Here is a 22796-nt window from a genome sequence, read left to right as displayed (position 1 = left end):
ACTACACTGGAGTTCCAGCTTTCAGCTACAAACTACAATCCTGAAATCCGATCTTACAATGAAACTTGTAACAAATGTAGCACTGCAGGGACTGATCCACAGTCATGCCACTCTTCTAGCTTTTAAACATATTTTATAACATATGTTAAATGTTGTAGAGATGGAAGCTTACTGCAGTCATTGCTCCCATGAGCAAACACTGGCTTTATCATAAACTCCACATTAATCACTTCCATCACTGCCATTAATCAGCAAATGGCAAACCAGGGAATTCTGGGAGTCATGCACAAATGCATGAATTATGTTCATAGACTGATTGTAAGTTACACAAATTAAAACAGGGTTACTTGAGTTTTAGAAAGGCTAATAAGTGCTTGCTCAGAGTTTCATTATAATGAGAAAGATATTCAGATGGCACCACCAATCTATATTTTTAGCAACATAGCTTGATGGAGTTTGCCAAATTGATAGAGTCTAGATAAACAAGCATCTGTTTTTGAGTTTCTTGACAGAAAATTTTCCTTAGCTTTAATACTAAGCACAGAAATGATTATAATGATTTTAACAAAACTGCTGTCATTCCATAAATACAGATAGCCATGAATCCAGCAGCGATTCCAAACCCATTCATAGAACACAAGACATCCAGAGTGCCTATGGAGAGATGTGGCTGGACCATTGCTCGCACTGGGAGCTTAGATGTGCCTTGTGTTACAGTTTACTTTGTGTCATTTCCAAATGCACTTGTTCCCCTGAAGCTGACTGCCAAGGAAAAATGTGGCAGATCTCAGGGGGTCAAACGTCATGCGACACCCCCCAAAAGTCGTGTAGCCAATCAGGGCCCAGCGCCGAGCCCAGAGCTAAAAATAAAAAGAGCAGACACTTCACCCTGCCTTCGCATGATACAGGGACATGAGTGCCATACCGGAAAGAACACAAGCCATGAAAAATGCATGAGACAAAAAAAAGAAAAGTGGAGATTCACAACGAATTCCTGTTCCTGGAGAAGAGGTCCACAGGGCCGTAAACCCTGAGAGTCTGCAATGTAAAATGGCAGCCCGTGCAGTGGATGGACTGGAAAATGTCACTCAGCAGATGGACAGGGAACCAGGTACTTCACTGTGAATTACAGAATTAATCTCCCATGCAGATCAGACAGAAAGACACCAAAGCAAACCACAAAATGCCAACAAACAACATTAAATGTTTAATAATGTGGACCCGATACTGAAATGGTCATATACCTTTCACCAAACTGTAACAAGCAAACAATAATCAGAAATGTTCTGTTCTAATCATTTCCCTTGGACTTTTGGTTATTGTGAATGGAATCTGTGAAGGATTTGTACTTCTGCTTTGTTGACATTGCCAAACAAAGATTCAACAAGTAAGAGATGAGGAAAGACCAAAACTATTTCCCCATAGAGACAGTGCACTAGGGCTCTAGGCAGTTTCATGGTACTCCAGCACAGATGACACAATTTGCACATTTGCTCATCTGAAGCATTTTCTGCTTTTAAGCTACTAGGAACCAAGAAGAATTCAAACGATTACCCCAAAGACCAAACAAAACCAAGAGAAGATCAAAAACAGGAGACCCTGAAATACACCCCCTATGGAGCACTCCATGCAGGTAGCTTAATTAATTTCAAACAACTGCAGATGTCAAGAGTCTGATTGCTGCTGTTTTATGATGCACCCATTTTGGCATGATCTTCATAATCCAGTGGTGCATGCAAAATAAGCCCTGACAAAACGGGAGCATTCAAAGCAGCCCCCTGCATTTTTTGCCTACTTTTTGTATGGCTGTCTCTACTCTCTCAGGGATGCCTCTTGTATTTTACAATACCACAGTCATCTCATCAAATCATTGTTTGATAATTAAGTGACAATAAGTGAATGACAGACTAGGCCGAACATGCCTGTTTTTCATTTTTCTGCTTCATGTTGTTCTATAATCTTTTATAGCCTGATCTTCTGAATTTATCACTGATATTGAGGTTATTTACAACGTGGGCAGAATATGAATGCCACTAACACTGTAGCAAAAACAATAATGACCTTCTTGTATGCACTAACCTTCTAGTACACACTTTTGTAAGTGGCTCTAGGTAACACTTATTGTCCCCAGCACTTCTAATACTTTAACACCTCTTGCCCCAAATGTAGCTTCAAGGCACAAAAGCCACAAAATCTACCAAATAGCCAGTTAGGATGTTGGAACATTTATTCAGACTGTAAAACCAGCTGATGTTTGACAGGCAAGCACTGAGTGTTTCCCATGGTGCAGTGTTGCACATTCCTCTTCCATCTGCCGCGTCCATTTTCTCTGTCGAATGAGGACAAATTTCATGGCTTTATTGCCTGAACACATCAGGACCACTGAAGGAAAGATAAATTGAGCACACCTAGTGCATGATACCACGGCAATTGTCTGGGAGCAAGAAATGAGATGACAATGTAATTTTCCCAAAACAGTTTTAATTTTGAATTAAGAGTGAAAAAGGCTGCCTTGCCAAGCTTCCACTTAATTCATTAGAGATTCACATGTGGCTCATGCTAGATGGAGAGGAACAGTCAATATAAATCTTCACAAGGCTCATGTGAGCCAGGTGTTAAATAGCCATACAAAGACAGATGCAGCACTTAATGTTCGCTGGTAAACGTTAAACATCACTTCAGGGTTTCAAGGCCTGACCAACCAACATTTTTCTAAAGCAGTGCAGGTAAAAAAAAAAAAACACAGAACCATAAGGCCTGGAAATCAGCATCAGGCTTTTTTCTTCCTACAATGCAAAAAATCCTTCCCTCTTTCCTGTGACATTAGCCATTCCTTTGTTCTCCCTTTTTGACACAGTTCTTTCATAACAACGTCAAGGATGATTCAGCTAATCCCCTTCCGAGCAGGACGAAATGACTTTCAGTACACAATCTAGTACAGGATGTAAGTCTCTTTTTTAGAAATCAATTAATAAAGGTTAGAAGAGGGGAGGCTTATTTTCTAAGAAGACATTAGGATATCATCTCTGTTTGACCTTTGCTTGCAGAAAAACAATATTAGATATTTACTGGCAAGTGATTGACAGATTTCTGTCAATCTTTACAGCTGTGAGAGGTCAGTTTTTCTTTTTAGCACAATTTAATAGAGAAGACAATTTGCTTAGTTCTAGCAAGCAGGTACATGACTGTCTTCCTCCTAAAATCAGTGAGTGACCCTACTCCAGAGTTGGTCTCGGCAGTACTGGTGTTTAGACCTACTCTGCTTTGCTAATTTTCACCTGGTTCTTTTAAAGCCCTCAATTTTCATTTACAACCCTCAGATTTCCACCCGTATGAATGGACCCAGTTCCACCCACATGCTCTGCATTAAAGGTTGGTAAGCACCTGCGTGGAGCGGACACTCACCAACGGTGGGGGCCTGATGTTCTGGATTGATAGAGGCTCCCACTGGTTCTCAGAGGAACATGACAGGGGTCTGTCCATATGCAGCCGAGGGGATGGAGGCTTGTCCATATGCAGCCGAGGGGATGGAAGCCTGGAAGCTAGTGTTCAGCCATACACGAAATACAGCATACGCTTCCAATTAAGGCAGCAACAATTGCATTGTGTGCTGATAGACTCCAGCTGGACTGGAGGAGTCCTAGCAATCATAGTCTCATCAAGCAGAAACATCACTCATTTCCAGTATGGAAACTCTATACCCCTGGTTGTAAAGATTATCCTATATTGATTAAGTGATTGTATCTGAAGATAATGAAGGAAAATGCAAGGAATCCACTGGAACTCAGTACAACATGCTCAAGCCAAGCAGACAGAATAAATAGTTACTGGTGCATTACTGCACCACTGCTTGCCAACACTGCTACAAAAAAGGATCTAAAAGTCAAGAGAATGGGTCCACTTCTGTTCCCGTACCACCATATTGGAATTGAAAACCTCTCCACAGCCATTGTTTCTGGTCTGTTGCAGCCTAATGAAGCATTTCACTTCTTCCAATAAAAGCAGGAGAGAAATACAATTTCTCACACACAAATGGACACACACACACACAGGAGACATATTAAAAACATATTACTCCCACTGCAATTGTGACTGCCTTGAGAGAAGACAGGAGCCATATGTCTGCCATTGAGGCCAGCTAGCCTGAGACAGGCCAGTTTGACAGTGCAATGTTTAAATTAGACCCTGTTTATATGGGGGGGAAGGAAGGGACTGCTTTGAGATGGCAAAGAATAAAACAAGTCCCCTCTGGTATATAATCCATAATATTGTAAGAGTGTGATTGTTCTTGGCAGAGGTGGCACAGGGTATATGAGATTGCTGCAAACTCCATTCTCTTAGATCACATGTGCTTTTACTTATCAGGCAGGAATCCCCGCTAATGGTGTTTTCTACGACAGTATGTTAGATTTCTTCTATTCCTTCTTTTCATCAGCTCTTCTATTCCTCCCATCATACAGCACATACTTTCTTAAAACAAAAGGCCGAACTGGGCAGGGATCAGGAATCTGCATTCTTCATTAATTTGACAAATAAAGACATATCTGGTGCAAACACCAAATATGAAATATATTTCATATATATTTCAAATATCAAAGATATTCCTTTGCTACTGCATCACTCACAGCCTCAACTTTTTCTGTGTTCTGTGCAGTACAGATTATGATCTGTCTACTGACAGACAATCACCCATAATCACGATTATATTTCTTTTACTCCTCTACTTTTTGCATTTCCAATTTCCTCATGGCTAAAACAAAAATAAGATCACCAGACACTTCAAAACACTCCGAAGAAACTAAGAACATGACTAAGAACAATGGAAATCAGAACAAAACACGCCTGAACATCCCTCTCAACCTCTCATTATTTAAAGGTATGAGAACACATCACAAAGAGAACTGTCTTCTGAACTGAACATTCCTGGTAGATATAGAAGAGATGTACAAGCACAATAACTGTCATAATAATAGAGACCTATACCAAGGACCTATAATATTTCAATTATTCAAATTTTCCATGAACTAGGACTCAACACTGCAGTCTAAAAGAGACAAGAGAGCAACAATTATTTAAAGCCAAATACAAGCATTGATCCTGTGCTCATTCAGAAAAATTCAGTGGAGACAGACTGGCTGGCAGAATATTTTAATTAACCATGGGAAATATTTAAAAATGGATCGGAATAAAAATAAAAAATGTGCACATGGCTTTGCTCAGCACAACCACAGCAGAGATACACTATATTATTGAGATCACAATGGCAAGCAGAAAAAGAAGGATAAACTCCAAGGACATTTGACTCCTAAAACAATTCACTCAGAGAGCTCTGCATAGGACAAGCAAGCCTGATCCAAAAAGTTGTTTTATTCATAATGGCCAAAATTGCACGTCTTTATTCATTTGTTTTAAAACTATGACAGAGCAATTTTCTGACAGAATCCCTGTGTTTTGACACAAACTGAATTACAGGATGCACACACAACAGGACTGCAATTATTTGGCAGGGTTCCAGAGAGGAGTTTGCACAGCAATGGTAGTCCTGTCACTCCTGCAGTGCCATGCCCAGAGCTTGTCAAGAAGAATAATATGAAAGTCTTCTCCAAGGAGCCCTCCTTCTCCTCCTGCTTTGGCAGTGAGTGACTGCAGCTTGCTGCGGTGGTATCCATTACAGCCGTCTGTGAGCCACAGGACTCAGTCCAGCCTCCCAAAAAGGGCTGCCTCTGTCCCTCTGTCTCTCTGACCTCATCAGCCCCCTCTGTCACCCAGACCTGCAGCTCTTTTATTGCTCCCCATTCTGACCCCTTACCGCGCTGCCACTGCATATGCTGTCACGGTCCCAAAGCCCCTTTGTGTCTTCCTTCATCTGTGTGGGGCTACTGAGGTGACCCAGGTGTCACAGCAATATCTATCGCTCCCCCTCTCAGAGGACAGCGGTTATTAATGGGGGTCCAGGGGATCACTTCCTCTGTGACTGGGGTGAGAGGGTATGTCTGCGGGGAGGGGAAATGAACATTGTGCGGTTTGGCTTCAGTGCATTGCCACAGGCCACAGCAATGTGGACAGCTGTAATAATTTTCATATATAGATACTCTCTTCAAAGTGTATCCACACGAGTAATTAGTTTACAGGGTGCAGTGCTATCCCCGTATAAACTCTCAGCTGGGGGATTTTACTGTTATTATATATTTCAATTTACATTGGAACCCAACGTTCATCCAGACTGCAAGTCAATCATTTTAGAGGGTTATAAAATGGAGGTTGGAGGAAATTGGATATATGATTCAGCTCTTTATTCTTATGTGAGAATTGTTAATGACTGTGAAATGAGCAGAAGGCATCTCAGTCCCCTGAAAAAGAAGGAAATGGCTCAAAATCATGAATGTCTCCAACAGGTAATTATTTGTTGGTAACTGGCTTCAGGGTGCTGTCGATAACATCACTCAGTGGGAACACGAGGGTCAAGCTGCTCGTTAGCCTCTGCCAATCCAAATCTCTTTATTGATTGGTGGAGAGCACTGCTTCTGGACCAGTGTGCCATGGTACATTTTTGTGCCTTGATAAATGCCTCAGTGGGCTGCCAAAAGGTACCACAAATATGGTCGACACAGCAGCAAACTGGTTTCCCCAAAGCAAAATATGAGAACCTAAATCCAAGACTCAGTTCCACTGAAATGTTTTAGTAACAGCATACAAAGCTCGTTGGTTTGAATTAAAGGGTCTTGTTGTAACTTGTAAGACAGCATCAACTGTACTAGAAGCATAGTTAGTTTAAACTGGTGTGCTATTTTGTCAGAATAACCCAGAGCCCAGGCCTGCTGTCAAAAAAAGAGGTCAAGAAATGTTAGCACAGAGGCCCATCAGGCACCAGTTTGTGCTGTCTTTATTTATTTATTTTTTTGCTCTTAATTACTAGATATGACTTAACCAGGCCTACTATATAATAGCCCCATTGTGTTTCCTTATATACAATAAGCTCAAAACCCTAAAGAGTAATGAATAATGGGTTTGATTAGCAGCTACATCCTTTTTTGTGGTGCAACTGAATCATTTCCTGTGCATTTCAGTCTTGCAGCTGTAGCTGTTTAATAGCATGAACACTGTACTCATTGAGTATCGAAACATATGTTAATAAGCATGAATCTGCCATTATAACATATTGATTAAGTGAGCAAAAATCAACAGGGTGCTTGCATAAAGAAATCCTCTGAGACTATGGCCCTCTATTAGGTACCTTATGATGCCATTCTGTCAACAACAGGCCAAACATGTCAATCATGTAACCCAGGTTAAACAAACCTGGTGTCATCTGAGCCCAGTCTTAACGGAGGAAGAGTCAGAGGAGTGTCCTGTAGACACACTGTGGAGGAGGGAAAGCTCAGCTGACATGGGGACCATTTCACTCACTTTATCATACAGGCTCTGCATAGCACAGTGCAGACGAAGAGAAGGGGGCAAAACTGTGTTCCAAAACGGAGACCAAAATTCTTCCTCAACACAAATGAACTGCTGTTGCATCCATAAGTAATTTTTAGCAGGTGAAAATGATGGGCCAGTCAGACTGGAGTATTGTGTTTGGGTTTCCTTGGAAAATGTCTGGCCTCATAAACAATGAACATAAAACTGTCACACAACTGAGCACCTTGCTGGAAGCACTAAATGCTACACCTTGCTGCAATGAAGAAGGACTCTAATTGGATTATAAATTCAAGTGATATGTGATACCTATAGAATAAAGGGCAATCCAATCTCCACCCTGACTTTGCTCCCCCTTGAAAGAGGAGTGGAATGGATGTAGTATAAGTGGCATTCAACAACAAAGTATGCAGCCCATGGGGAAAATATACATAGTGCTCTATGGAAGTGAGACCTAAAGTAAACCCAACAGCCTTTTTGTGCCCTACCATCCTACTATGTTAACAGGGTAAAGTAATTCCCATGACTGTGGCCCCCCCTTTGTAATGCTGTGACGCAACGTTCAATGTTTCCACCAGCACTTTTGAGGGAATGCCGTGTCAGAAGAGAAACCTCTCACATCGGTATCAATCTTCCGTGCCCCACGCATCCTAAAAATGCAAAAGTAATTAGATCCTACCTCACATCTTGATTAAGTCAAGGCTGGAAAAGTACAAGTGGAGAGAGGAGTAAATACTTGAGGAAGCCAGCTGAAGCCAGTGGAGTGGCATGCTCCGTGCTGAGAAAATGGCAGCCTTCCTCCACAGTAGGGACTCCGTGCACTTGGAGCTGTTCAGCTGTCTGAGCAACTGGGCCACGTTCAGCAGGGATTCATTCTCCAAGCAAGGGCCACAGAAGCCTCCACAGACAACACTCAATGCACGCTTAAATTACTCCACTAATTTCATCACTGGATTTGCAGAAGCAGCCAGATGTATTTACCTGAATCAAGAGGCTTTACAGTCTGTTCCATTCATTCATAAATAATTCCATTTATTTATAATAAGGGAGTACAAATGGATACTGACCCCCAAACCAAATATATAATAATTAGCTTGAGCACGAGTATATTAAATTTTTTGCAAACGCTTTTAATAAAACACTTTACAAGTTAACAGATTATACATTTTCCACAATCAAAACAAACAATACATTTGGAACAGACTGGTTTAATACAGACACAAGAGAGAAGATTTGGCTCAGGGCCAGCTTACTTAAGAAACCGAATGACTTAAAGACTGCCTTTTCCTGTCAAAGAGTTGCATTGCTTTTGACTAGAAATGCCAGTCCCCCACCATACACTTTCACATGGCTGCTTGAGATTGCATAAATAGAAGATTGCTGCTCAAGGTTGGCGGTCCCTTGACACCTCAGGATATCTGAAACCTATTGGATTTGCAATTGCCTGTTCCTTAGGGAACTGCATCAGAGGTTACGCCATCCCACTGATCCCTCATATCTTGTATCCCTGCCGCTTTGCATTCCAGAAGACCACTGCAGCCCCAGATGTGAGTCGAGTTGCAGGAGCAAGGAAGCTGCAGTAAAAAAAAGCTGTTCCTCTGTGCACAAAAATGAAAGGGGCCAACCGCTACGTGGGTGGGGCAGTTTGCCTGCACGGTTGTCTGGAATATAAGACTGCTTTTTTTCATGTTTTATGTTGATAAATCCTTTTACCTACCCCCAGTCACACGTTTCTATAATCATGCAAGATGGTATGCAATTTACGTTTTCACTGTTATGAGGGTTCCCAATTGCAGATCACGCCATTGTAAACACTCTCATAAACAGCAGCATATCAGATGAATGCTTGCACTTGAGCTCAGAAGGCGAAGAAATCTGGAAATCAATGAACTTCGCCCAAAGCACTGAAGCCTTCAAAATTTTGGAAGCAGCTCTCAGAACATGAAGCCCTACGGAGCTCAAAGAGTCAGAGGCCCCCCGTTTGGAGTTGCGTAACGGGTGCACATGCCGAAAGACGCTGCGAGGGAAGCCAGGGAGGGGAGCTTTATGGCTTATGATCAATTACCCCCCATTACAGGCCAGCCAGCTCAATCAATAGGAGATCAAAGCTGCCAGGGAACTGCTTCTCCCAATCCATCAGAGGCAGAGAGCTCCGGTGCAGAAAAGCGCAATGAGATGTGAAATGAAAAAGACTCCGAATTATCTTTAGATGCAGCCAGACCACTCAATAAAGTAACAAAGCCCAGCCACAGGATCCAACCTGGACTCCCAGAAGCCCCCTCTCTCCTGGTAAGCCTACGCCCTTCACGCCAGGGCCCTGCTGCATGCCATATTGATGACACATTCACAAAGTGTTTGGGCATTTGAGCAATTCCTCCATACGCTTGACATTACATCTCTCTGTCATGCCATTGGTCAGCCACAAAGAAGATTCTACCTTGCTGAAAGGACATATCAGAATAGGAAATATCAGAATATATCAGAATAGGAAAATGTAACAGTAAAGGGCCATATTGATAGTATAGCTATTTCTTAGATCTGATCTAGAAGTACAGTACAATCACTTAGATTTGGACATTTGGAAACATGTGATTACATAGGTCCTATATCAGAGATAATCTGTATGAGATTTCTTCATTTAGTTATTTCAAGTTCATTACTTCTTAACACTAAAATCACCACCTTTGTTCTAATAACTCAATGGAGATGTCAATGGTTTTAATGTCAGTGACCTGAAGGGCAGAGGGCAGGCCAGTAAATCATGTCCAGTCACAGCATTATTCAGTCCATTGTCCCCGACCGCAGGGTACAAGCCACTGGTGCACTCATCAAGTGGGTGGGACCAGCCTGTCTTTTCATCTATGAGCCGGACCAAGACCCACCAGTCTCTCAAGTGATGAGACTGGGCGAACGGATGGTGTCTTGTGGCATGGCTTCCTCAGCTCAGTCACTGTAAATGAGCTCACAGTCGCAGGGATGGCAGGAGACAGCAGTTCCCTGGCATGGCCATGTCCCATATCCTGATCTAATCTAACGGGATGGCCTGACAACACTAGCTGGGGGGAACAGACTGTGAGCGCTGAAAAGTAATGCAGGGCCTTACAAAGAGATTTTGCTCCTTTCGAACATCCCTTTCAAGTACTGAGCAATTCAGTTATTACGTGACAACAGCTAAAGCTTCAAAGTTCTGGCACTAAATCCTATATGTTTTTTCATTTCGCCCTGGACTATGACTATTCAATTACTGGCACAAACACATTTTACAGAGGAATACAATGGAGCCGCTCAGACAGCTATACTGCAGTAAGTATAGGAATTGTTAGCGGCACCACTATAAATACACCAGGAACGCTTATAAACCAAGCTGAAGATATGACCATTAAAATCTCACTCCAAAGGCCATCTACGGCAGGTCAATTAGTGTGGGTGCCTTTTCAAAATCATGCACTTTTCTAGGCCGACTTATTAAAAAGGTGATAGATAATACTTTAACTGCCAGAGCAATGCGACCATTGAGGCTTTCAAGTGACACAGTAAGAGGGTACAGAAATGGAGGCTCTATCTGACACCATCATTCTTGCATTCTGTTGTTCCTCAAGCAGGAGCTAGAAATGCTCACACCATATATACTGTAAGTACAATGTGCAGCGTAAAGGGATAACCTTTGAAATTATGGTCAAACTTCTGGCACAGTCAAGGGAGAGAACACACTGACCCAGCACAGCATCCCTGTACATTCAATTTTATTACATCCACGAGAAATCCATAGCATCTCCACAGAGGGCCAGTGTTAGTTTTGGCTGTTCGATGTGAGCCTCAGAATCAATGCTGCTAAATCAGCACCTACACTATTACTACATGAAACACCTTTCTGAAAAAAAAAAACATCATCGCAGCATTTTGTTCCTGCACAAAGCGTCTACATTGAAGCATAAATACCCACCACATTCTTGTAACATGCATAATTACCTGTGCTATGGCTATGGACACCAGGGATTATTTTCTGTTCACGTTTGAATTCCATTAGTTAGAGGAGAGAGGCCTTCAACCACAAATGTACCATGACAATGTCTCCATTATGTGTTTTTGATTGGACCTAAGTTGCCTGATTTATGCGGGCCACGCCTCTTCATCCACCACTTTGCATTAGCTGTTGACAGAATAAGCAGTAGACTCATGAAAGACACCACCAAATAATGAAGCAACTGAAGCATGGGTATTTATGATAGACAGAGGCTGCAAAGAGCCTCTAGTGGAATGGCACAAATATTCTTTTCTGTTCCAGTGCACAAGAATGAGTCACAGCCACAAAGGAGCATGGGAAAGGCTTGATATTTCTAGAACATTTCCAAACCAGGCAACAGCTAGGTCCCTTTATAAATACATCTGCAATCATAAATCCATTGAGCTTGCAGCAGTACCTACATATTATATCTGCAGGTGCTTGTAATATATGTTACTTTGTCATTTAGTCCTGCCTGAAAGTGAAAGAGAATCATGAATTTAGAAGCTGTTAGCTGTTCTTTTCAAGGTTATATTAAAGTGTATTCAAATAAATGCTGGCATGTAAACAACATTCAGCACACTGTAAACTAAATGACAAAGCTTGTATGCTGCAACTGGGAGACCAGTAATCATAATCATCATCATAATACAGAGAAAGAAATGAGAAATACCGGATGAATTCACAACTACCATTTAAATTTGTGAATAACACAGGAATTATTTGTAAGATCTAGTCCTCCATCTCAACAGCCTTCTTAGATTCTGTACACAGGACATGCAAGCACAGTTTCAAAACATAAATAAGCAAAACTATTTTCCCCTTAATGGTGTGAAAATAATAGATAATCAACATTACGGAAGCTACAGATGCCAAAATGTCCTATGAGCAATATAACTTTCTTTGTTGTCCAATCACATTTCAGCTGGACTAATTTCAACATTAAATAAGTCTGTGTTTCACTTGGTAAAGCCATAAATTACACCACAATCACAACATAAAAGGATAATTCTTACATGAAGTGTGAGGAGTGGGAATATTGGTAAATACTGTTTTGAATTACAGTATCAGAGCAATCTGAATAGGTGTGGATGCTACAAGCTAGCTAATGAGAACAACATCAGTTTTGAGCTGGTGAAATTACAGGAGAACATTTGCCTCCTAAAAAAACAAAAACACATTCAAGAAGCCATTTTATTCCAAAGGACCTGCAGACAGAACAGGTAAGATGGAGTAAACTCTTTGACAAGCCTTGTTAAAATGCAAAAGAACACCCAACAGTAAAAAAAGCAACAAACAACCACAGTTTTCTGTTTGTGTGTGTGTGTCTGTGTGTGTGTGTGTGTGTGAGAGAGAGAGAGAGAGAGAGAGAGAGAAAGAGAGAAAAAGAGAGACAGAGTGTGTAGACCAGCAAAGTGAGAGTTATTACGTCTTACCCATGATCAGTGCTGATCTATAATTAAAGAGTATTTTCCAGTCCCTGTAGAGAGACAGACAGAAAGAGAGAGAGAGAGAGAGAGAGAGAGAGAGAGAGTGTGCGTGTGTGTGTGTGTGTGGGGGGGGGGGACATTCAGAAAACAGGAGAGGGAGGGGAGACGACCAGTCTTGGGATAGCCAGGCATGTGCTGTGAAGCGTGCTCACTTAACCAAGGGGAAGAGTGCTGGGAACACAGGCACTCTGCACAATCAATTCAGTCCAGCAAGTTCAGATGGCTACACTTTAAGTCTGACAGATTGATTAAGAGTAGACTGCTGGAGCCAAGACTAAAAACAAATAACTGCCATGTGTACCCTTTTGGTTGTCCTCCTTTAGAGTTACAGCTGGAGAAATGATCACATCCAAAGTCCATACAATGTTTAAGTATAATTATTACAGCACAAATAGCATTCATATTCTGTGCTTTTCTGTGATTAGTCTAGTCTGCAAACTCTCTCAGCCCCTTCTGTTGTTCTCCATTCAAACTTCTGCTTAGTTAATTGGGGGACGTGGTCCATCAGGAACGTGTTAACAGCCAAACACTTCATGCTAAAGTTCACCATAGTTATCTCTGCTTAATGGAGTACATGTTAAAACGCACTACTTGCACTAATTCACTGCAGCTGCGGTTTCTTGAGAAAATCATGTCCAAAATTCAGTTAGAGCAGGCATCAAGATATTCCAAAATCTACTTCTATATCTAACCGGAACTGTGAAATCCAGTGCAACAGAGGCTGTTCTTACCAAATTGAAGAACTCAGTTCAATGCATTTGCATCAGTTCAATCAGTAAACTAGAACAACCATTTTAAGAGAGCAAAATATTTCTGCTGAATTGTGTGTGGTGCTCAAGCCGAAAACAATCTAGCTCATACAACTAAATTAAACGTAATAACAGCGGCAGCCCTAGTGGGCTCTGGGAATGGGCCAGTTTATAGTGGCATTGAGAGGAATTAAAAAGGTGCACTGCCTAGGTTTCACCATAAATGCTGGTACCATCAGTCTCCAAGTGAACTGAGTGAACTGAAAACGTGGAAAACAGCCCGCTTAATTTAACATTCAGGATGCACTCAATGTCACTGCCTTGAAGATTACCATGTTTCTTCGTCTTTCTTCCAGTCACAAAGCAAACAGAAATCACATTTAAAGACTATAAAGCAAAAAATGAGGAACACAATTTGCCACAGTTATTATTACAGTAATCCTATGCAAACTGCTGGGAGAATCAATGCAATCCTGTACATTCAATGGTTTAGAGTTCCCATTCAACATGCAGCCATTCAAGACTGTAAAAAACCTGGGGGTTATTTTCCTCTGATAATCTTGCCTAGCAGCAAATTGATTGGCGGCACTGAATTTTTCATTTAATGATACTATTATTGTTGTCATCATCTGCTTTGGAGCCACAGAAAATTGAGTTATATGGAGCCTTTCGCATGTAACTTATTTATTATGGTATGTAGCGCTTGTTACCTTATATGGTTCGTTATGTTTTCATTTGCGTTAAGTTTCTTATAGATTTCAGTTAGCATTTGCTATATTTTTAGAGTTAAATCGCTTTCCTCAAAGCCAAAATTAGCTAGAATTTCTCCAATCTAGTGTTCTAATCCCACCAGTTTTAGCGTATGTGCGGCTAATCACACCGATGTGACCGTACGCGCGAAAGGGTTAAAACGAAATTTGCTGTTCAGCACATCTGCATTTGTCACGCCTTTCAATAATTCAGCCACGTAAACATCCGCGCTGGAATTACGGAAGGGAGTTGCGGTCAAATTTGATAATATGATTAATCTGTATTAAAACATTAACGCGTTAAAGTTTCCAGATTAATCGCAAACGAGCGTTAACGCGTTAACGTTGACAGCCCAAGTTTGTATTCACATTGTCGCACGGAAGTGACGACTCTCTGTCGACCAATCAACGGACGGCAGTGGGTATAGCTCCATCCTTTACAAACCGTACCACCGTGCTTGGTACCCCAGCAGAAGGGTACCAAAAACCAGTACGGTACGGTACGCTTATTTTGGTACGGTTCGCAACTTTTGATGATGGAAACACAAATAATTGCGTACCATACTGTACCGAACTGTACTGTACTGCTTGGTGGAAATGTACCAACAGAGAATCTTGACCATAATGCAGCTTTTCCATAGACTTTCCACACCAACTACAACCCCCTTATGTATTCAACCCCCCATATGTCTGTTGGTGCTAGGTGGAAAAAAAAAGCAAAACCTGCAAAACTGATTTAAAACCAACTTAAAATTTAAAACACACCAACTTAGTATCTGTGAGTACATTTCAATGGACACAACCATAGGACAGGGGGATGAAATGTGTGACTGGTGAAGCCTTTCAAGGAACAGACACAGTGAATGGAAATCCGCGAGCTCAGAGGTATGACAAACAGCCAATTAAGGCTTTCACCACCGAGGTCAATGCTGCCCTTCTCCACTAGGCCAGGGGGAAAAAAATCGCCCCGGCAACTCACTTAATATTCTCAGCGTGTGAGGCATGAGAAGCGCTCCCCAGGCTTCCTCCGTCCACGATTCCTCACTCCTCTGCTGCTCTTTGTTTTATTTCGCACTTCAGCAGATGTTTAAAAGGACGTCACTCAACTTGAAGCATCCTTTGCTTTTTCTACTTTAACTATGGCCGATATTTTCTGCTTTCTTTTTACTTTGTGCACGTGAGATCGAGGCAAAGGGGGGGCTTTGAAAGCCTCACCCTGAGGAGGTTCTTCAGATTTTACACACAGTGCTACAGCCTTTCACTTATCTCAGTTCTGATACCACTAAATCCCCTGTGAGGGCTCGCTGATGCCGGGCAAGATTTCACCGTGGCCATTAACCGTACCATGCAGTTTAGAACACTGCCTTTATAGATATTCAATGTGCTCATATAAATGTACTCATTTTCACTGGCAAATAGAACAGAGATTTCTCCTCATTATTCAAAAAGAATTGTTTTAAAATACTGCCCCTTTGGTGAGAGTATTTTATAGTACATAATCAATATCACCAGTCAAGCAAGCTAGCATACTAAGCACACATACAGAGCAGCTGATAGGTCCCCATTTAATATGTGAACCCTGCAGCTTGAGACATTCTCACTTCCCACCATGGAACAGATAGAACAGAAAGGCTACAACCATTAAGGTTAAAGACCTCTGGCTTCTTGAACAGTCCTGGTTGGTATGGAGGCCTTTTGCACCCCAGCCCCTCTCCTCCAGACCCAATCCTGTCGTCTGCATTAATAAATGATGTTGTTGGACCTGCTGGGGATTCATGGCGGCCTGAGCACCAGCTGCAATTACAGCAAACGTCACGAGAGATGGTTTCATCAATGAAGCCAATCAAAGCAGGAGGGTGGCAGCTGCTTCTGTCTCAGTGTCCAGCCATAGGTCCTTCAGTGTTGTGTGTATGACTGTGGCCATGAGCACCTTATCTTGACTGGACTACAGCACCCTGACTGGGGGTCCCAGCTGAGCTTCTCTCCTAGGCTGGTGGTTCAGCACCTTGGACAGCTTCTTCAATGCCTTGACAAAGCACTCTGCAGGGGGGCTGCATGCTCCAGTCCGTTCTGTGAACTCTGCACACCGCGAACGTTTTAGCACGTTTTTACTGCACTTTTCAAAGCGGAAGTCAGGTCATACCCTTAGTGGGTCTGTTTTCCTGTTATTTCAAATGTCATGCCTCAATGCACATTGCAAGTATGAAAGACATTAATGCATCTGTAATCTCACTAAATCAAGATGCGTCAATCAATGGACAGACTGTTTTTCTAGATTAATTTTACATGCCTTTCAGAAATGCATATCACACATGCTTTTCTTTCCTTCAGAACAGCAGAGCTGACAAATGTTCACCAGACACCAATGCTAGAATACTGTTAACCTGAGAACGTAAACTGAGCAAAGGAAAGACAAAATACCAACAAAGAGCAACAAGTAAGAAATGAATGAACACTTCCTTAATGCAGGACAGCAGTTTAATAGTAATACTAAAAAAGTCCCACACTACACATGCTTCATAAGAACCACCCTTGAGCCAAAGAGATTTTTGCAGTCCCCTCTCGCAAAAGAGATTTCAGTGTCAATGGGGTTTCCTGGATAAATAAAATAAAAAAAAAAACAAAATGATGCTAAACAGAGAGTCAGTATGCAAGAGTGGATAACACAAATCCTCCACGGGTCAATTCAAACACACAAATGTCTCCCAGCCTGAGTAAGAGTCTATAAGGCATAACAAATGGGAGCGCTCCTCACTCATGCAAATTGAGCCAACACCTGACAGCAGGCTGTGAATTGCTCATGGTGTGTTTGTAACCAGAGCGGCTCTGCTGATCGGGTGCCTCTGGAACACCTGCAGAAGTGCCGCTTGCGGCACACAAAAGCATTCTGGGACAGATTTAGTGGACGTGCCTGATGAATAGCTTCCTATGAACAGCCTGCCCCACTGTCCGATGCCAGCACAGTCCCTGGCCTGAGTACTCACAGACACTCTCAGACCTGGCCTGAAGACTCACACACTCTCTCTCACACCCGGCCTGAGGACTCACACAATCTCTCTCACACCAGGCCTGAAGACACACACATTCTCACACCTGGCCTGAAAACTCACACACTCTCTCTCACACCCGGCCTGAGGACTCACACAATCTCTCTCACACTCGGCCTGAAGATTCACACACACTCTCCACCTGGCCTGAGGACACACAGACACTCTCACACCTGGTCAGAGGATCACAAACACTCTCAGACCGGGCCTCAGGACTCACACAAATGCTGGCCTGTCCAGCCTCATCTCAGCTAGGAGTGATGGGTGGATGGTGTGAGAGGGGACAGACTATACCGACATCAAACAGAGAGCTGCTGATACAGGAGTATCCTTCAATGCAACGTAGTGCGACAACGTTTGGCAATTTAAGGAAGGACAGATCAGTTTTGTGTAGATAAATTAACTGCACAATGCAGACACAGGCTATTAGAATGACGTTCAAGCCTTGTCTTTACTGGAGAATTACCACAGATGAGAAGAATGCTATAGCCATGTTTCATTTCGAGTGATGGTAACCTTATGATGAATTATTTTATTTGTACTATTTGAGATAAAGGACATTGCCTGTCTGTGATATAGGTTAACTGTTACCCTTTTCTGTGGTATTAGCATCTGAGTTGATGTTCCTTGCCATGTTGCCTGCTAAAGGCAAATAAAAACATTGTACTTTAGCAATGAATTATGGGTATTGTTAGTGTCCAAGGCAGCTCCTTTTCTTACACTTGTTTGCCACATAAGTAATGTTGTACAATACGTTACATACTGCCCTTTGTCATTGACAGTCAGTGTACAAATAAGCAAGCAATAAAAGGAAAGAAATTAATCACCAATACAGATTTCCAGCATGTCAACTGACTATCGTGGAGGATTATGGGACTAAATGACTGAGTTGATTTATTTGATAATACATATCCTCTGCAGTTGCACTGCTCCCAGCAGACAGAAAGATGTGCTGGGCTGTCTTGGCAAGGATGAGACATTTCCTTCTCCTCAAGGTCTCTAATATGTTTAGAGAAGAAATGACAATATAAGCCGGTGATTTGATGGTCCAGGGATGAGCAGTGCCATCTTAACCACATCAACATTCATTGTTTCCAGCACTCTGAGTCTCAAACCGCTCATATGAAACATGCTGACTGATAATCTCTTTCCGCCCAACTGATTTGTATGAGAAATAACGCTGAGAGGCATTTCAGTTTGTGGCTATGGACAGAATGCCAAGGGAGTTCTGTACTGAGAAGGAGCACCGCCGAGTCGATCATATCAATAGTTATTCATGTTCCAATGATAATCAAAAGAGGCACTTTTCCATCATTTTCTATTGTCGGGGGTACCAAAATATGCTAATATACAACTTACTAGTCATGGGAATGTGAATGAAACAATAAGAGAGACGAAGACTGCAGCTAAACAAGTTATTCTACCGACAGTAGCAACCTGGGTGTGTCTCAGCACAGGGCATTATTTATTTATTTTTCTATTCTGAAACAAGTACAGCTCGCTCGTTTGGAATAAAACCATTTAACATACCAACCCACCTTGGAAAGGTTCATTTTATTTAGATGCTAAATAGTCTATAAGTTGATGTCGATAGTAGCAACGTTATTTTCAATAAACTACAATAGATGTTATTCATGGCTGCGCAAAAATCCAGGAGAATAATCAAATAAAAAATCTACATGAAATATATTGTAAAGTCGTGATAAAAGTAAATTGCTATTTCCACCGACAGATATACTGACTAACTGTTAATGCATTCCCGTAATAAAACTTGATATTTTTTCAAAGATGGGTGTTAATCGGCTTTGCATTAGGACTAGGATCTAATTCCAAAATATAAAACAAACTAAAAGGAATTCAACTTGCTGGAAACAGGACATTTGTTGATACATTTCAATTTAACCATCATCTTTCCTTAAACAATAATCTTGCTTTTATCGGGAAAACAAGACCGATTATCCTTCATTAATTCAAGCAGGTATACACTGGTTAATCTATTTTGGAAAATGAAAATTTGCTTAATGAATGAAGCAAGACTTACCGCTTTGCTCTCCCAGAAAGACGAGTTTGAATTTTCTTAGAGGGTTCCCAAAGTCGCCACCCACAGACATATTTGGGCTCTTTTTACAGCAGCGGATAATTAACCTGCGTTCCTTCTGATTCAGGTACTCTTGCAGTGGATGCTCGCTATGTAAAGCTACACTTGAACCCGCTAAACGACGGGAATGCTGCACTGTCTTGCCTGTCAGTTTCAGTAGCCGGTGCGCCTGCGCGGCCTCTCCTCTCTCCGTTTGTCTGTCTGCCTTCCTTCCCTCCCCTCGCTTACGCATGACGTCATATTGTACTAGAGCTACTGTAGCAGTGCAGGCCAAAACAGTTCCAACGGATTTCGCTGTTTACACATGCCAGACTTTCACTCTTTTTCTTGTTTTTCTCTTTCTCAGAACTGTGATGCACGTAAAATGATACTGAAAACAATTCACTACTTTTGGCTAAATTACTTTTGATTGCTTGTTTGTCCAATCAAAGCCACAACACTAGTGAACAGTGACTCCCTTTAAGAAGTTTCAGCCTGACAATTTCAACGTTTTTAGTTGGCCAGCTCATGCAATGGCAGTGCTCACTATTTCCAATACAAGATTTACTTCAGACCACACAATGTAAAGAAATGAGGCTTCCCTTTTAACACATATATATAAAATTAGACTGACATTTGTGTGTACATGTGATAATTCCAGTTCTATGCAGTTATAAAAAACACATGAATGTGTTTTACACATATGTATGATAGAAAAAGAAAAAAATCTAACCTTAATTAATTATTAATTACTTTTTGCATCACTGTCTGTATCATTAGGTATGTGTGAGTTAACAGTTGGTAAGGAGGAGAAGGGGTACAGACAGTGGACTCACATGGCTGCACAATTTTGTTTCTTACAGAAAAGCCCATGAAATAGGACAGGTTTTCTTTAAAATTACAGTACACTGGATGAATATGAATATTTGATGAATTCTAGAGGCATGCCCAAGAAAGAGTTTATTTTAAGTGTCAGATCTGTGAGAACCATAGTTGGTCTTCCAATGGAACTATCGTGGTCTTGTGGACATCACTGCCTGTCGGGATTTGTTTTAGAAAGGTTCGTTTGTCTACAATGTGACAGTGAACACACTGCACACGTTACATTTTGTACATCTACTTTTTCCCTTCAGTTTTAGAAATGAAACGTCAAGACATGAGGTTATTAAATTTACCTTTAATATGTTTAAAACTCACATAATGATTACTAATACTTTCTCATTCTTTAAATTTCAACTGTGATATTTGTATTATTACATTAAAAACAGGTTACAAGTTATCGATATACAAAATACACATTTTCATATACAAATACATTTTGAAATCGAATCTCTTATTGAAAAACTATTGTTTGACAGACAAACATTTAAAATGCAGAAAACTTAAATATTAAGCTTCTGCAACTATCCAGTTGCTTTTCACAACTAGAAACCTGACAAAAAGCCCCATTCCTTTGCACACAGACATTTAAAACTTGAAATGAAACCAAACATTACTGATCCATCCACTTTGTTGAGACTTGCAATCAGATATTTACAATTCTCACATAACAAAGCCTTACCTTACAGCAATAAATGCAAACTGCAGTACAGTACAAGTACAATAATGAATATATACTACATACATACATACATACATATATGCTCAGAACACATTGAACCCATCACTCACAACACATCAGGGAATTCCATTGCTACGTATATGGCTGAGTAGGTGAGTTTTCTGAAAAGGCACCTAGGTTGTGTCTGTGAGAAAATAAACCTCAGTTGAATGTTACAAATGTTTGTCGGCCTTCTAAGGACCATTGACTTGGGTGCTTGTTCTAACAACCAAACACATTCTCTGAGGTTTAGGATGTCAAGAAAGCACTTATTCTTAGGTCTATTTTCAAATATGTGTAACTTTTACCAGAGGACATGACGTTCCAGCTCCAATCAGTTACATTTGTTAGATTGTAAGGTTAAGCAGTGGCATTTTTCAGAGAAGAGCCTGTGGTATTCTGGATAGTTGTGAAAATGTGTGGCAAGTAGTTGCAGTGCACAGTTTTCAATCAAAACCACTACAGGGGCCCTAGAATACCAGCCTGAGTGTATGATTGAGCAAAAGCACAGCAGAATTAATCATTGTCAATTGTGGGGGTGTGGTTCAAAGAATGCAAGATCTTGCAATGCACCATGTCATATGCACCACAGTTCCTATATTTTACATTTCATTTTTTTGCAAGATAATGTATACATTTTTGGCAGATCTTCAGCTATATTAAGGGATATTACATTTCCTTAAGACAGAAAATATTCTACAATCTAAAGAAAACAAATAAATACAAACACAGCTTTTCTTGGAAAAATATCTGCTAGGTTGATTATCGTATTGGGTGTTTATCTTTGACTTATTCTCAGATTATTCATCTGAAATGAGCTCTTAGCTTGTCAGAGTCACAAAACTGTACTTTGATAGAAAGCAGGCTATTGATACACTATATGGACAAAAGTATTTGGCCACACCTGTTTTTCAGGGTTTGGGCTAGGCCCCTTATCTCCAGTGAAGGGCAATCTTAATGCTTCAGCATACCAAGACATTTTGGACAATGCTATGCTTCCAACTTTGTGGACTATAAAGACATGGTTTGATGAGTTCGGTGTGGAAGAACTTGACTGGCCCGCACAGAGCCCTGACCTCAACCCCATCGAGCACCTTTGGGATGAACTGGAACAGAGATTGCGAGCCAGGCCTTCTTGTCCAACATCAGTGCCTGACCTCATAAATGCTCTACAGAACGAATGGGCACAAGTTCCGACAGAAACACTCCAAAACCTTGTGGAAAGCCTTCCAAGAAGAGTGGAAGCTGTTATAGCTGCAAAAGGAGGACCAACTCCGTATTAAAGTATATGTATTTGAATACAATGTCATTACAGTCCCTGTTGGTGTAATGGTTAGGCGTCCGAATACTTTTGTCCATATAGTGTATATCTTGCTGCACTGCATTGTCTATGTTTCTCCAGTGCTGAGCATGGCAAAGCATGTAAAGCATGGTCTGACTCAAAGGGATACATTTATGCCTATGGTGTCATGTCATTGCTTCTTCAAATGTTATTTTGGCAAAGTGAAAGATTACTTGCACTATAGTGCAGAATAGCATATTGTTTTTGAATTTGGAGTTTGTGTTAAACATGAATTCAGACACAACTACAGCTAGCTATCTAGAATAATATAGAATTTTCATAGCTACACAGCTATCATCAGTTAATCAAGTGAAAAACTTTAA

The 22796-nt window shown here is 41.2% G+C and overlaps 1 protein-coding gene across 2 annotated transcripts in view; it reads right to left on the bottom strand.

The window, feature by feature from the left end:
* Positions 1 to 19703, bottom strand: part of rab6ba (RAB6B, member RAS oncogene family a) — a 63427-nt gene extending 43724 nt beyond the window's left edge. For both annotated transcript variants that reach the window (XM_036520849.1, XM_036520850.1), the window contains exon 1: positions 19496 to 19703. In XM_036520849.1, the coding sequence (XP_036376742.1) occupies positions 19496 to 19565 (70 nt within the window). In that variant the 5' untranslated portion in view covers positions 19566 to 19703. The remainder of the gene's footprint in view (positions 1 to 19495) is intronic.
* Between the last annotated feature and the right edge of the window lie 3093 nt (positions 19704 to 22796).

The sequence above is a fragment of the Megalops cyprinoides genome, chromosome 2, assembly GCF_013368585.1.
Source record: "Megalops cyprinoides isolate fMegCyp1 chromosome 2, fMegCyp1.pri, whole genome shotgun sequence".
NCBI lineage: Eukaryota > Metazoa > Chordata > Actinopteri > Elopiformes > Megalopidae > Megalops > Megalops cyprinoides.
The sequence above is the reverse complement of the archived record's forward strand: the minus strand, read 5'-3'. Positions and strand labels throughout refer to the sequence as shown.